At 39.5% G+C, this 16442-nt stretch overlaps 1 protein-coding gene across 4 annotated transcripts in view; it reads right to left on the reverse strand.

Annotated features, from left to right (window-relative positions):
• BICD2 (BICD cargo adaptor 2) overlaps positions 1 to 16442 on the reverse strand; it is a 133478-nt gene that overhangs the window by 68374 nt on the left and 48662 nt on the right. For all 4 annotated transcript variants that reach the window (XM_067544166.1, XM_067544167.1, XM_067544165.1 and 1 more), the window contains exon 2: positions 359 to 571. In XM_067544166.1, coding sequence (XP_067400267.1) covers positions 359 to 571 — 213 coding nt within the window. The remainder of the gene's footprint in view (positions 1 to 358; positions 572 to 16442) is intronic.

A 16442-nucleotide genomic window follows, 5' to 3' on the forward strand; every position in this document is an offset into this window, starting at 1 on the left:
TGTGTCTTTACAAGTTAGGCTGCAGAAAGTTCTAAGTTAACTATAAATAAAAGGAACAAATTTTACCCCATCTCACACCCTGATCTAAACCCCACTGATTTCACTGTAGAAGGAGCTGCAATGACACAAGCTGAGACAGAACTGAGTCAGGAGATTCTTTATGCCTGAGCTAAGCAATTTTCCTGTTTCTTAGCTAGATACAGTGCAAGAGCAACACCCTGTCCTACTGGCTGCGGGGTGAATACACACTGATCCAGTATGACTTCATAGGTATGAAGTAAAACACTGATTTCACAATTGGAGAAACAAAGTGTTCTTATGATTCACGTTACGATGTACAGCATCCATTCGCCCTTACCTCTTTCAGTTCCTGTGCAACAGAATTAAGGCGTTCATTTTCAGACTGGGTGTTGGCAAGGACGTTCCTCAGCTGCTTTAGCTCAGTCTGCAGCTCCATTACTTTTTTCATGTAGTACTCTTCTTTGGTAGCGGACTCCTGAATCAAGGTCTCCTCCCTGCTCTCTCCATCTGCTGCTACCTTCTTGTGGTTGGTGTGAGCCTGCCCAAAAGCCTAGAATGGTCAGAAAAAAAATATTGGATTAATAAACACATCAAATTTTGCATAAAAATTACTTCCATTTTAATAGTTCCCGAACAGTTCCACATTTCTTAATTGCAAAACAAATCATTAAATAACCTGTCCTTGCATTTAAATCTCTCTCTCCATTACAAGGCAGATCCTTGGCTGCCACAAACGAACTTAGCTGCATTGACTTCCAAGGAGCTATGCTGAAGCACAACAGTTGAGGCTCTGGCTGTATGCGGATAAGGACCTGGCCACCCTGTCACCGGATATCGTTCTGCCCAAGCAGGGCCCCTGAAGATAGCAGGATAGGGCCCCAGTGGTGTTCCCCCAGTGACCTATTCATGATGCACATACAGAGCCTTGGATACATTCACATGCATGAAGGACTACCTACTATATGTTATACCGCTTGAAATGCCGATCTCAATGGCTTACTCATCATCATTGTGGCTGCCATTTTAAGTCTAAATGCCAGTAAGTAAATTTCGTATACAAGGAAAAACAGCCAATTCAGGAAATTCCTCTAAAATCGGGACTGAAAAAAACCTGTTTAAATGGGCGATATCAAACAATGGCTCACTAGTCTAATGAGGGGCATCCTTTCGGATGCCATGCATATTAGTAAAATCTACTGCCTTCATATGGCATAAGCACAGGTGCTCAAAATAGGGAGGTAGTGGCCCAGTTCTTAATTTGCTGTTGCCACAACACATGATTTTATTTCTTGGTTCAACCTCCAGTTCTGAAGAGAAGATGGATCTTGAAAACAGACATTGCAGTTTATCCAGATTTTATGTCAAGTCCTCTTGCCAACACGACCCACATATCTCAGAATGATGAGGCTTATACATGTTTGTAGTGTGGATCAGGGTCCCTGTTCAGCAAAACACTTGCGGGGCTTATACACATGCTTAAAATTAAGCACATGCTTACATCTCATTGATTCTAATGGGACTTAAGCATGTTTCAAGCGCTTTGCTGAATCAAGGCCACGGTCTCCAACTGGACAAGTTGTTTCATTGTGATAATCAGATACAGTACTTTTATTTCCACCTCACCCCACCCACCAGGCATGTAAGTGGCAAGGGTCCACTTTCCTTAAAGAAAGATTGAATTGTGGAAAACAGATTTTATGCTAACAGGCTGTTCTGTTTCCTGATTTTCATTTTCGATGGGAAAAGCATCTCAGCAAAGTTCTCCTCTGAGATGCACTCATGCAGTTCTTATAGACTCAGTGAGCATCGGATGGCAGCTCTTGTTTTTAGAGCCCAGTCAATTGCTTTTAGTAAAAGACATTATAAAGCAAAGGGTTTCTTAACAATTTAAGTAGGTATATAGTGGTAACAATCTGCCTGACAGATGGACTGGAGTCAATGAGATTAATGAATGCTATCTTTAAACTACTGTACGTGTTTCTGCTCAGTCTACTCCAAGATGAATTTGAGGCTTCCAGGTGCCAGCACAGTTTTCAGGGTGCCTGTCTCAATAAGGCAGGTTTTTCACAGCTAATATTAATATTGTGCTTTAAGCCAAATCAAGGACGAAATAGCATCTCAGTCAAGTCAAATGTAATTTTTTTCCATTAACCAGTTTTTACTCCACTCTTCTAATGTATCCTGTCATCACAGAAGGAAATTTCCTTCCAATATATGTAAGTAGGTTTCAGCATTTCATTCTTCTGCATATTAGTGAGGAAGCATTTACTGATACAGTAATTATTGAATACACCAGCGCTGAAACAGATGATTAATAACATCTGCCCTATCCAGCTTTAAAGGCACCCACTTCCTGCTCTTATCCAATTGAATTTGATTTCAGATCAGCAAATCGGAGAACAGGTGACATACATCCATTGAGGAAATTCTGGCCAGATTCACTCAGCCAACCCGAGGGAAATTAAAAAGCGTCACATTTCAGACAGAAAGTAAAGCACCATCTGTGCAAGTCCTTGTCAAATGAGTTTCAACAGTACAAAGCAGCTTAAAAGCCTAATACCTCACATCTCCATAAGTGTCAAAGAGATGGCAAAAAAATATTTAAGCTTCTTCTCCTCCACACACTGACATTTCCCCCCCAAGAATTAAAATCAGCCTTGTATGGACCTGCATTTATTTTAAGTCTACATATAGAGAAAGATGCTCCATCATCCATTTACACAGTAAAATCAATTGTTTCCAATATGGTAGGCTTTTCTTACCAGTAGGCTGCTAGCACTGAGCAGTTACAACTCGTTAAACCTCTCTCTGATCACCCATTAAAAAAAAAAAAAAAAAAAAAAAAAAAAAAAAAAAAAAAAAAGAGCAAGCATAATTAAAACAAATTATTTGATATATTCTCTACAGAGAAATTCTTGAGCGTCCGTGCCTAGGGTAGCCACCTGAAAATGCCAAGATCAGGGCAGGCTGTAAAAGGAGAGCAGATTCTCCAAGCACTGGTGGGTGACACTGAAGTCAGACTTCCCAACCAGCCACAAACAGTGCTTCTGATTCCCCACACTGGTTATCAAGAAGCCAAAATAAAAATATACACAGCCCCCTTCACTGCATTTCAGTCTTGGTTCCCAATCAGCCACTAGGTCCAATAAAGAGACCAGTTATTTAAAACTCTATGCTCTTTACCAAAAAGGTTTCTCCTGACCCCAAAGGGTCAGCCACAGTACCAGATCAATGTAAGTTTGGATCTTACCCAAAATACCACACTGCCAGCCAATCCTTTAGTAACTAAAACTAAAGGTTTATTATAAAAAGAAAGAAAAAACTATAAGAGAAGTGTTAAAGGATTAAAGCAATCAAACACATACAATTGATTTGAAAGTCCATATATATCAGGCTTCTAATAGAATTGTGGAGTTTGCAGGCTTGTATTGTCCCTCTGGTATACATCCAGTACCTGGATGGGTCTCAGTCCTTCGTTTCACAGCTTTAGTTCAGTTGTAGATGAGTTGATCCAGAGGTAGGCTGGAGACTGAAGACAAAATGGATGTGGTGCAGCTGCCTTTTATGTCCTTTGGCCTTTGCCATGCTGCTTATGGAAATTTACAGGACTAAGATGGAGTCCAGGGTCACATGAGTGACTGGTGACTCATCAGGTATATCCCTGGCTTCTCCCCCTGGCCCACTGTACCTGTGAGTTTTCTTAAGGGGCCATTAAGCAAGTACTTATGCTGCAGCAATCCTGTCTGGGGTGTCACCCAGAAACACAGTACAACACGAAATATAGATACAAATATATCCATAACTTCCATTACATATATAACACATGAAAATAAATATTATCTTACTTTGCACATTACAACCTTTCTAACGGTATCCAATGTGGCATACCTCACATGAATTACTATGATTTTGACATATTGAGGTTAAACAACATAATAAATGTCCCCTCTCCCCAAATCCAACCAGCGTGACAAGCATAATGACTAGTTTACATTTAATCCTTTGGATACAGCTATCAATCCTAGGATTTCTTGTTGAACATAATGACTAACATATCAGCAGTGAGACAGTATTTCATCATCACACCACTGGTCCTATGGCCAAGATCATAGGAACACAGGAATTGCCATACTGGATCAGACCAGTGGCCCTTTTAGTCCAGTATTACGTCTTCAACAGTGGCCAATGCCAGATGCTTCGGTGGAAGGTGCAAGAAATCTCCTAATCCCTAGTAGTTGGAGATTGGCTTCAACCCTGAAGTATGAGGCTTAATATCGCTTCCAAAATGTACATTGTCATTAATGATTATAACTCTGGATAGTTGCTCAAGCCATGGGCGGCAGACCTATCCTTGCTTACAGACAGCCCCCCAACCTGAAGCAAATACTCACCAGCAACCGTACACCATACAAGAAGAACACTAACCCAGGAACATACCCCTGCAACAAACCCCGTTGCCAGCTCTGCCCGCACATCAACTCTAGTGACACCATCACAGGTCCTAACCACGTCAGCCACACCATCAGGAGCTCATTCACCTGCACATCTACTAATGTAATATTTGCCATCATGTGCCGGCAATACCCCTCTGCCATGTACATTGGCCAAACCGGACTGTCACTACGCAAAAGAATAAATGGACACAAATCAGACAAAAAATGGTAACATCCATAAACCAGTCGGAGAACACTTCAATCTCCAAGGACACTCTGTAGCTGACTAGAAAGTTGTCATATTTCTACAAAAAAACTTCAAAAACAGGCTTCCGCGAGAAACTGCAGAGCTGGAACTCATCTGCAAACTTGACACAATCAGACTGGGTCTGAACAGGGACTTGGAATGGTTATCTCATTAAAAGAAGTAATTGTCACTTGTTCGCATATTCTCACCTTCTAATCAATGGTTGTGAATAGGCCTCATCTACTCTAACTGAATGGACTTTGCTAACACCTACCCTCCCCATTGTTGTTCCTTACCCTTGGATGTATATATATACCCCCTATCTGATTTCTGTTTCTTGCATCTGATGAAGTGGGTTGCAACCCACGAAAGCTTATGCCCACAGAAATTAAATTTGTTAGTTTTTAAAGTGCTACAGGACTCTCATTGTTTTTTCTGGACAATCTTGTTATCCACATAACACAGCCAGTATCTTTTTTAATTTTGCTATGTTTATGGTCTCAATGATTAATGTAATTTCCCTCCTTGGCTATCATCCAGGTTTGTATGAAAAATTAAACCAGTTTTAGTGACATGCATGAAACCCACAAACATTAAAGCACCATTAAAACCAGTGGCATGCACAGCCCCTTTTACTTTCTTTGCATACGCTCTCTCTCCACACACACACACACACACACACACACACACACACACACACAGTGCTGGGGGGGGAAGAATTCAGAATGATTAAGTAATGCTTCTCTTTCTCCTCTACTGAATCCTCACTTTGCTTTCACCTACTAAAAAAACCTGGTTATTGTGCTGTTAACAACAAGCTTCAAATACCAGCATTTCCCACAGACTTAAGAAAAAAGTGGAGGTAAACATCTATGTGCTATGACGGCACAAAGAAATATCATGGGGCGTGTCTACACTGCAGCTTATGTCGGCATAATTTATGTTGCACAGGGGTGTGAATGCACCACCCACCTGAGCAACGCAAGCTACACAGACATGAGCTCCAGTGTGGACAACGCTATGTTAGTGGGAGAGTATCTGCCGCTGACAAAGATCTGCCACTTGTGGGGGCTGGCGCAGTTAAGCCAACGGGAGAGCTCTCTCCCCCCAGCTGAGAGCGGATATATTAGAGAGTTGTAACTCTCTAGAGTAGCCGTAGCCTAGAAGAGGAAAGAGGCCAGTTCTAAAAGGATCTTTGTAGAAGACTCTTTTTGAGTGTCACTAAAATGCAACCCTGATTGGATAATTCAAAATGGCAGGCATGTGACAACTATGTGATCATGAAATTAAAGATGATATAATGCATATACACAAGGGGGCTTGAGTTTGTAATCTTAATAATGTTCTTTTCACATACTTTGAATGTGTAATATATATTAATTTATATACACACTTTTTGCCACGTTAGTATAGCAAGCTACCAGAATCCATGTAAATTTTGGTGGGTGGTGACTGGATAAATACTGGGAGAGGCCAACATTAAAAGGACTACCAGAGCTTTCTCTGGCCTGTCCTCCCCCTGCCGTGTTCACTATACCGGTCTTCTTTTCCAGGCTGGAGTCAGCAGGAGTCACAGAACTCATGAGCAAAAGTGTTCTTTACGTATTTAGCTGGATGCAAAGCACTTCCATACAACTATTTGCTGCCATCTATGCCTTCAACTGTTCTTCATTATGGATGGATGACATACTTTAGACCCACATATACTTCTATCCCACACAAATTTGTTTATTTCCTCCTCACTTACATTACTAGGGAATATTTTAGTCATGAAACTGAGGTTGTAGATAATGTTACATGAAACAAAACTCCTTCTGCACATATGATTGACAACTTCCTGAATTATTATAGTTCTGCACCCTTTGGGTTGCATCTTTGAATGCATATTTGATTTCCAGGAGGTTGAATGCTATGGACAATTGTCCTGCAGCTCAAGGAGAAAATCATCATCCAACTGCATTCGGGGAAAGACGCATACTACCGATCAGTAACTGTGGGGAGTATATAGTCCCACTAGGCTTTCTGAGTCTTGCACCATGACTACCATACACAAGCTGCACTTCAGGGATAAAACACTGAAGACAAACATGGAATTTTAGATGAAGTGCGTGAAAAAATAATAAATCAAATTATAGTTACCAATTTTACCTTCATCTCTTCTAATAGTTGAAAGCATAATACTAAAAATTAAGCTAAACTCATTTTGAAAGGTTAACCATAACATTTTACTAAGCCCAGTAGTAAGGAAGTTCAGAAGAGAAAAAGGACTTTGATATTTTAATTTGCTTAATAAGAACAGACGTTTGATCTCACTGCTGGTGGCAGCTATTTTGCTGAAATGAGCAACACCGGACTGACCATACAGGATCATCTAGTCCAGTATCTTTTGTGGCACTAATATCATGGGAGGCAGCCCAGTATAAGAGAGACAGCAAAAACGTCTTCATCTTGTTTTAACACTGTTAAACTTCTCTGTTGCCCAGTCCCTTGTGTTGGGTAGCCATTTCTTTACACTAGTACAAAGAATGTAAAATGCTACCAAAGTCAGAAGGCACTAGGGATGTAGCATTTTACACCCACATTTGTGCTGGTGAAAAATGACTACACAAGGTGCTAGATGCCCAATGCTTTAAAAATATTCAGTGTTGTTTAAGTATTAAAACATCCTGATGAGCAAAGCAGGCTTGATAGACATCCGGCATTACGTGATGCCCCTTTTCAACAAGATGACTATGAGCATCTATTGCTACAAACAAAAAATCCCTCACACATATAGCTGCTCCTTCCAAACTCCCTCAACCTCAAAAAAAATAAAATTAAAAAATATAGATCTTGTGCTTTGTTTCAAGATGGGCCCAAATCACAAAATTCAGATCCACACTTCCCAGAAGTTTAGGGTATTCAGAGCCTTTTCATGCGTTCATCTGAATAGTAATGGACCGTAAAGGAGAATAATATTATTAGATTTGACAAACAGCAACTGAACTCAAATTAATGGAATACAATAGATCTGGATGCAGCAATCAGCAGGAGTGCAGCAATGGAAAGAAAATACTTCCTACCATCTGCATCCTAAACCTATGTCATAATAAATAAACAAACACTCTTCATTAAAACTTATATAGTGTCTTCCATACAAGAATCTCAAGTACTTTAAAGCCATCAATGAAGCCATCTCAAGTACGTTAAAGCCATCAACATCCAGTTGAGGTAGGTAAATAATATTGCTATCCTTATTTTGCAGAGGATGAGACTTCAGGCAGGTTACCCAAGGACTGCAGTGGTCAATAAAAAATAATGATTTATCTCCCTTTCTCTTTCCTGACTCCCTTTTTTCCCCACTTGAGAGAAAAATGGGAAAGAGGAGAAGATCCCACAAGTGAAGTATTATGACAGTTATCTTTCTCAACACATTTCACCATTCATTCATGGTAGTAAGAGCTTCTTACCTTCAGAAATCTCAAATGGCTGGACAGGATTATGTGAAAGCAGAGCTGTTCTTTAAGGAAAGACTTTCATACGGAGGGGGAAAAAAATCAAAACTTTCAAACATATTAAACTTATTACTTGAACTTATTTATCTGAGAGATAGGCCAGAGCCAGAACATTCATATCTAGATGTCAGACCCATGAACATTCAAATGTATTCGGAGCCAGAGTTTTGATTTGAGCCGTGTCTCTAATTTACAATTCATATTTTCTTACTATAGTTTTTCTTACAGTATTTGCTAATTAGAGATATTTCTGTTCAAACTAAGGGCTCCCTCATTCCCAGCCCATCTTCTCTTCCTGCTTGATTCTACAGTAAAGACATAATACTTAATTTGTGACGGACAGCTCATTTGCCTGGCCACAGATTGACACACAATTGCAGCATCAAGCTGAAGAAGAGAAAGGGGCTGTAGATGCCCAATCCAGCTCCTGCTGAAGGCCATAGACATTAGTAGAAGTTGGATAAGACCAACTGTACAGGTATGATTCAACTCCATTGTAGACCACACCAGCTTTTCCATGCACTGCAGTGGGAATTAGACCAAGCTCTAAATGAATAAGCTCTTCTCCAACCTAAATATCTGACACAACAGCACACACAATACAGAAAGTGGCTGATCAGTTGAAATAACCTCTTCTATAATATGGGTTCTCTTTTTTAATATTTGCTCACGTCAATGCTGGTCTTCCACGCCAAATAAAAATATATACATATATATTCCCACCTCCACTCCCAACATATTCATCTGGTTGATCCAGCTTACATTAGGATGTTCTGTCATAGGGCCAGATTTATGGTTCCATTGAAGTCAAGAGGAGTTTTGATGTGGATGGCAAGGGCAGCAGATGCAGGTTAACAGAAAATACCGTTTTACCATCATCATTAACTTAAGATGATTTGAGAAGAGGAGGAAGTAGATCACAGTGCGTGAGGATTAGAAACTCTCAGTTATACAAAATTTCACTTTGGCCACATTCCTGAGACAGACAGATTCAAAAAGCAATTAAAAAAAATAATCACAATTATACTTTAAAATGCCCTAGAAACTTAACTGGTGAAAACAAGAAGTCCATTAGTTTAAACTTTAAAGATAAAATGCAACAACATTATCCAGATTTATGTCGTCACTGGGCTAATTCAAAGCTCTCCACAGTTGATTAGAACTGGAAAAAGGAATTAGGACAGTAATGGGATGAAGAGGACTCATGCTAAGATTGACATGTTATACAAATCACTATATTACAATAGAAGCATGATCAATGCGCTCACCATCAACAGCATCTCCAAACAGATATTTTAATTAAACACTTATAGCACCCAATTTCCAAATACAAACTCATACAAGGTGAAGTTTCATTGGTATTTTCATCAACAAAGATCTAAAATCATCTGTGTATTTACAGAAAAGGATCAAACCTTAAGTCTCTTGTCAGAGGTAAATAGATTTTTTTGGACCCAACGGCACACATAGGCAACGCAATACTTAGGATGATTCTTATACACAAGCATCACAGGAAGGAGTGCTTCTCCCTTTGAAGGTTAGTGTCAAGATTATCAAACGAACTTTTAACACAGAGTGGCTCTGTGCTTACACTGAATGTGTATCTCACCGACATGCAGAAACTAATGTGAAGAGTCACTGAAACTCAAATCACCTTGCTTGTCAACGTCACGCGCTGAATCTCCCATCTATAAAAGTATACAGTGCGATATGACAGAACTGACCCTAAACTACTCAAGACTCAAAGGAGAGCCCAAGCCTCTTCTGAGATTAGAAAAGGTGTATGGTTTTGCTTGCTTTTTAAAAATCAAACCCAGCACTGTGTGCCACCGTTTTACTGTGTCTACATGACCAGAAGCAGAAGAACAGAAATAGCTGGAGAAAGTCTCAGGTCCTCAGTTCTCCGATGAATATTCCATCGTGATTCTGGAAAGGATAACATCAATGAAACACTGCAAAACTTCTAAAGCACTAAAAAGGGGGGGACAACCTTGCTAGCTCTGCAGTGAAAACATCCCCTTAGCTTAGGATTTTTAAAAAGATGATCCAGAGTGAGACTAGTAACCTCTAGCACTAGCACTAAAAAGGGGGGGACAACCCTTGCTAGCTCTGCAGTGAAAACATCCCCTTAGCTTAGGATTTTTAAAAAGATGATCCAGAGTGAGACTAGTAACCTCTCACTTCCTCCCATTGGCTCCTGTAAAAAGCTGGCCACCCAAAAGATGCTAGTAAATGGTCACTGGTTTCTTAGTTGATAAGCTGTGCATGCATATACATTAGAATACATCCAAGGAAGGCGTAATATATGAACAGTACAGCATCAGACTTATTAATCTAGCTCCTACATGAGACAAAGCACTCTATAATGTCGAATACAAAATCAGAGAGACTTCACATAGGCACACATATCTGTAATAAAAGTGGGAAGCAAAAGACAAGCCACTGGACAGGCCTAACTAAAACAAGGCATACTGAATGGAAGAAAAATATCACAGAAAGTTGAAGATGTTACAAGAGCCATTAATTCAGTTCATCAGTAACAGAAATAAGAGCTCTGGTCTTACACAGAAGAAATTATGGGGGTTCCCTGCGCAATAAGCATACCAGTTAGAAAAGAAAAACCAAACCATCTTTATTAAAATGTTTTAATGGAAATTATTTGAAAATTCACTTGTCACAGCTACAGTCATTGGTAAATTGAAGTGTGTCAGTGTAAAGGATTGAAGGAAAAAGGAAGAAAAGCAAACTCCTTATGAAAAATGTATGATTTTTATGAGGATTAAAAGAGAGGTGAGGAAATAAACAGAATGACATTTTGAAGATTAAGAGGCACCAGGTGCCAAAGTACAAAGCAACTTCAAGACAGTATGTATCATCGTTATAACAAACATAGCTAGGCACCTTCAGATAAAAGGGGCTGCTGAAGTTCTTTAATCACACCAAAGAACCTCAAAAATATGAACTCAACTGAAAAATGAAAAAAGGCGAAGCGACTTAATGGAGCATCCCATGTAAAATATTTTGCTAGGCTCTTTGTGTGATTATCTGAAATTTCTCAGCCTGAATACATCAAAGTGACAAAGAATGATTTTATGTCCTATAATGTGTCTTTGGTCCGTATACACTGAGCCTTTTATGTTTTAGATTACGAAGTTAGAAGCAGCCTTTTTTAAATTAAAAAAAAAAAAAAAAAGCTTTTAAAAAGTACAAACATTCGGAAAAACATTAAGGGCCATATTTTCTAAAACATGAGCACACAGAAAAAATGTACATGTAATTGCATGCATAATTTGTAGATTTATGTAGCTAGGCATTATTAATTTGCACATAAAATAGCATGACCACACATACGGATATATGCATATAAAAAAGGACAATTGGGAATCTTCTGGTCATGTGTGTGTGCAAATATCCAGTGTACGTACACAACTAAAGTAACTGTCCGCTCAAATTAGACATGTAGTTTTATGCACATTTTTTGAAAAATAGGACCCTGAACATCTGTATTTGTCTGCTATCTCAGTGGTGAATGAATTACTACATAGCTAGCTTATCACAGAATAGAATAGAAAACAAAATGTAAAATCTGTTAATGACTTCGGCCTTGACCTTGCAATTGCACAAGTATGTTCTTACATTTATTCATGGAAGTAAAGTTATGCTGGTGCACACCTGTTTGCAAATTTGGATGCATGGTTCTTAGCCTGTGAAGAATTCTGAATAGCAGCATGGAGGAAACGTAACAAATAATGTTAGTGTAGTTTTGATATTTTTAAAAGTAATGCTATCAAAGCATATTCTTGATCTTTTGTCATTTTCAAGTTGTGCTTGCCTCCTACTAATTTATTCAAAAAAGATCTCTAACAGTGAAATTAGAACCTAATGAAGAATGTATTATACGTCCTAGTGTGCTCTTATTCACTAAAGAACATGTTTCTTGACAGGTGAATCGTGCATAAGTGGCGCTTGTAAGATGCAAATTCTGTACTGTATTACGCTCACTCCATGTCTCAGATATTTGGGGTAGTAACTGCACGTCTTCTCTTCCTCTCTGCCCAAAAATGCCAGTTACTTATTCAGTATGTTTTGATTTAATTTTTTATGAGGATCACACACACGAATATAAAATTATTGCACCGAGCACTAAAACTCTGTGATAAAACAATACTGGAGAGGAGTGAGGAACAGTACTGCAGCAAATAGAAATGGTGGGATAGGAGTGAGGGAAAGTTAAGTAGACAGCATGACTCCAGCAGGGTCCATATGATTATGCAAAGTGGAATTTGGCCAAGATGCTATGGTTACCTCACCATCTTATATTACTTATAAAAACTTTTAACAAGAACAAGTGAATACAGTTTAGGTTCTCTCTCATATTTGAAGCACAAGGTCATATTACAAAAACAATATCTACACCAGCAAAAAGGTGCAGGTGTTCCCAAATGAGTTAGTTGAACTCTACTGAAAACTCCCCTTACTGCTATCACAGAGACAGCTTAAAATCTTTTAAGATCCTTTGGTGTTGGTCATGCTGTAACCCAGGTGGGAGTTTAGGCCTTTGTGTAAGCAAACACACCTTTTAATCCTAATCTAGAGGACGCTTTACATCAACAATACTTCAGTGTAGCTATGCCAATTTACACCTGCTGAGGATCTGGTCCAGTAAATGCTCTTCACAGAGGGATAGCACACCAGTGGCAGCATTCCTGACTTTTTCAGGCAGCCATACATATTCTCTATGTATCATACACACCTTCTAGGTACCACAAATTCACCTTGCTTCTAAAATGACAAAATTCTCCCAAATGCTAGAATTGCATTTTTTCCCAATTATGACTATTTGTAATGCAAAGATTTACTTCTTTGCTTTCTCACTCACAGTACAGGACCACGTTCACAGATCCACAACTGTTCTTTGCTCTCCGAACTGCTCTGTACCAGAGTTAAATCTTCCTCTCTACTCTGGATTGGTTTCCTACCTCAAGAAGTCGGGTTGCTTTCTATGCCTACTGTGTTTGCTTTGTCAGCTATGCTATCTGGCTCTGGTTGAATTACCTAAAATCAATACTGTATAAAAATCACACGTACCCTATTGAAGTCTCCAGGTATTAATGCTGAACTCTTAGGGGCATCTGCTCTGTCCCAGGAGCTTAACTTCCATTGCCAACAAGGAGAGAATGGACCTTTATGATGTCAACTGAAGCACATTCTTTAGTCTTAAAGTCTTGCCAGCTACAACGGCCTGAAACTGGGGTCATGGAAAACATAGAGATGAAAGAGCTGTCACTGAAAAATGAGAACAGTGAATTCCAGCTGCAAGTTAATGCTTAACCACAACTCCTTAAAATGAGGAAGACCATGAGGCAAGCAGGTTTAATAGCATATTTGTATGCACAAAATAATCCTGCTAAAGGCAATTTGGGATGTTAGATTGTGTGTGTTTCTGGAGGGTCTTTAAGACTTGTTAACTTCTTTGAATAGTAATTGATCAAAGGAAATATCTTTTCATTCAATGTGCAATTCAGCTATGAAACATATTGCCAGAGGATATCGAGGCCAAAAAATTAGCAAGGTTCTAAAAAGGATGAGACATTTTAATGGGTAATACTTAATGCTAACTATCAGGAGAAGACCTTAAATTGGGGCAGATTATCCCACATCTGCCTAATGCAAGGATTCACACGTGGACCACTGTTGGAGACACGATACAAAAGTCTAAATGGACCACTGGTATGATTGCGTATGGCAATTCCTTTGTTCCTAATCGAAATAGATTCAGGAAACAATAATTCTTTGTTTTGACTATCAGCACTCCCTGCCCACAATCAGATAATCCAATTTACAGAACGGCACTGTGGTAGGAGCTTTTTACACGATACATTTGCACCAGTATACACCTGTTTCTCACAAAGGAATTTCAAAGATCCCATGCCACGTTGCAGTGGCAACCACAGAGGTCTGGAACACACTGTAGCACTTCCCAATGCAGTTTGTGCTTCAGCAGTCAGCAGGTCACGAAACACAATTTTCTCCTCTAGACACCATTAGACTTTTCAACAAGAGGAGCTGAACATTTATCGAGTTACATTTGATGGACCCGTTTCTGATGAGGTCCAGTGCAGAAGTGCAAGGCAAAAAAGAGACGACCGTGTGCGTGGCAGACATTTCCTACCAAAAACCTGCTGAGGCTTCGCTACAGCCCTATGATGACAGGAGCCACAGAGGGGTTTGCTGGTAAATCTCCTCCTCAGTAATGGTCTCTGTTCTCTAACACACATGCAGCTTTAAGCAGGGATAGCCTGTGCCAGGCAGCTTCCCCTTGCCAGAATACGGGTGCAAATTAAGGTTGTTTGAAATCCAAGTGTAAACCCGCCTGCCCTTTGAACATGAATGTGGCTCCTAATTTTGTTTTGAAAACCACTCTTATTGCTAACCCAGAAGCAGATGTAAAAGTGAGGCAGCATTTGCTCAGAAGCAGGGTTTGAATGATGTCACGCTCCTCCTACAATGGGGAGAAAAAATTCCAGTTTAAACTGCACTATTTTGCTCACAGCAACTTTGCTGCACTTTAGTTATCAGTATATCTCATCAACATTATCCTAATCAGGATATGTTAATATGCTCTAGAAGATTAATTAGCACTAAAAGCCACAAGGATTTTTGTTCACGCTTCTACGTTCCAGCCTCTGAACTTAATTATAAAATTTTATCACTGTATCAGCTCCTAATTTTTTCTGGTTATCAGATTCAAAATAAATGGATTGTTTTCCAGGGTTTCCCCGAGTGCTGCACATTTTCCTGCACTAACGCATTCATTATGCCCATAATGAACTAAGTAGCGAAACAACTGGAAGAAACATAGATCTCCAGGAAGTCAAGTGACTTGCCAGTGTGAGAATTTACAACATAAAGCTTTGCATTCTTCTTGCATCACATCTGTCTGTATTTTTTCCCCTGAGCCTGCATGTAAAATACGTATGTCCCTGTTTCTCAGGTAACAGACTCAGCACTCTAGGTAGACTTCCCAATAAAGTCCTTAAAATAATACATTAAACAGGTAACGGAACATCAGTCCCTTAGAGAAATCTGATGCTCATGGGATCCTGCTGGATTTCTTCTCCGTATTTTTAGACACTTTTAAACTAAGGCCTTGTCCATACAGTACTAGCAAATATCACCACCATTGTTCACTTCAATACAGCTGCTTCTGGTAACAACTGAAGAAGCTGTAGCATAAACAGGGCACAGATATTTGTGTGTCACTGTGTCACTAGAATGATGGCTGCGTACTTTACAAGGAAAATTAACCTAAGAAAGGCAAAGGCAAAGATTTTGAAGCAGGAAATTTTAACTTTAAAGTTAAAGTTATTGTGCTATGACAAAATCTGTGAGAGGTGCCTCATGTTCACGGACATGGCTAGTTGTCATGCCGGTATCTACTCATTCTATTGTCTCAGGGTGTGGATGCAGAGCCTATTCCAATGCCAAAGGAAGACTCAGGATGTATAGCCTCCACTATCTGAAACTAGAGATGACCCGTGCAGATTGCTGGGGATCTGACAGAGGCATGAGTCAAAGGAACAGACTAAAGGCTGGACACTCAGTTCTGAAATTAATTTCCTTTCTTTGTTCCAGTAGAAGCAGAATTTGATGGCCGACTCAGGACATGTTAAAAGGCTTATTAGGTTTCCAGTCCAGTAGTTGGGATAAATGCAATTGCCTTATAAGATAATTTTATTCTGCTGAGGAGATCACAGAGGGACATTCAGCACAGAGACAATTTAGAAAGACTTATTATTATTAATATTTGTATTACAGTAACACTAAAGACCCTGCATTCAGCACATATTGTTCCAGTACATGGAATTTGGGAGGGGGAGGTTGTCTCAAGTGTTATTTAAACCTGTTCGTTTTTATCCCAACAGTTTGCAAAAAAAAAAATGTATTTGTTTGAATAACATGGACCCACAAAAAAGGGAAGAGAGAAAAGCAAATCCTGTTGTCACTGAAGTAGGTAGCAAAAATTGCACGAGTCTGGTGCATTTCACCTTTACGAAGTGGGGAGGGAGTTTGTTTCCCAGGCTTGCTGCTCTATATCTAGTTGACTTTTGTGACTTTCTATCTATTATTGTAGGAAGCATTATTGTCGTATATAAGCCAAACGGTCTAGCACCTCCAATGGGGTTGTACCAGCAGAAAATTTCACCCTGGGTACGGAAACTGCTAAGCCACACCCACCCACACAAA

This window comes from Emydura macquarii, unplaced genomic scaffold (genome assembly GCF_026122565.2).
Source record: "Emydura macquarii macquarii isolate MOO-44397 ecotype Brisbane River unplaced genomic scaffold, CSIRO-AGI_Emac_v2 contig_968, whole genome shotgun sequence".
NCBI classification, from domain to species: Eukaryota; Metazoa; Chordata; order Testudines; family Chelidae; genus Emydura; species Emydura macquarii.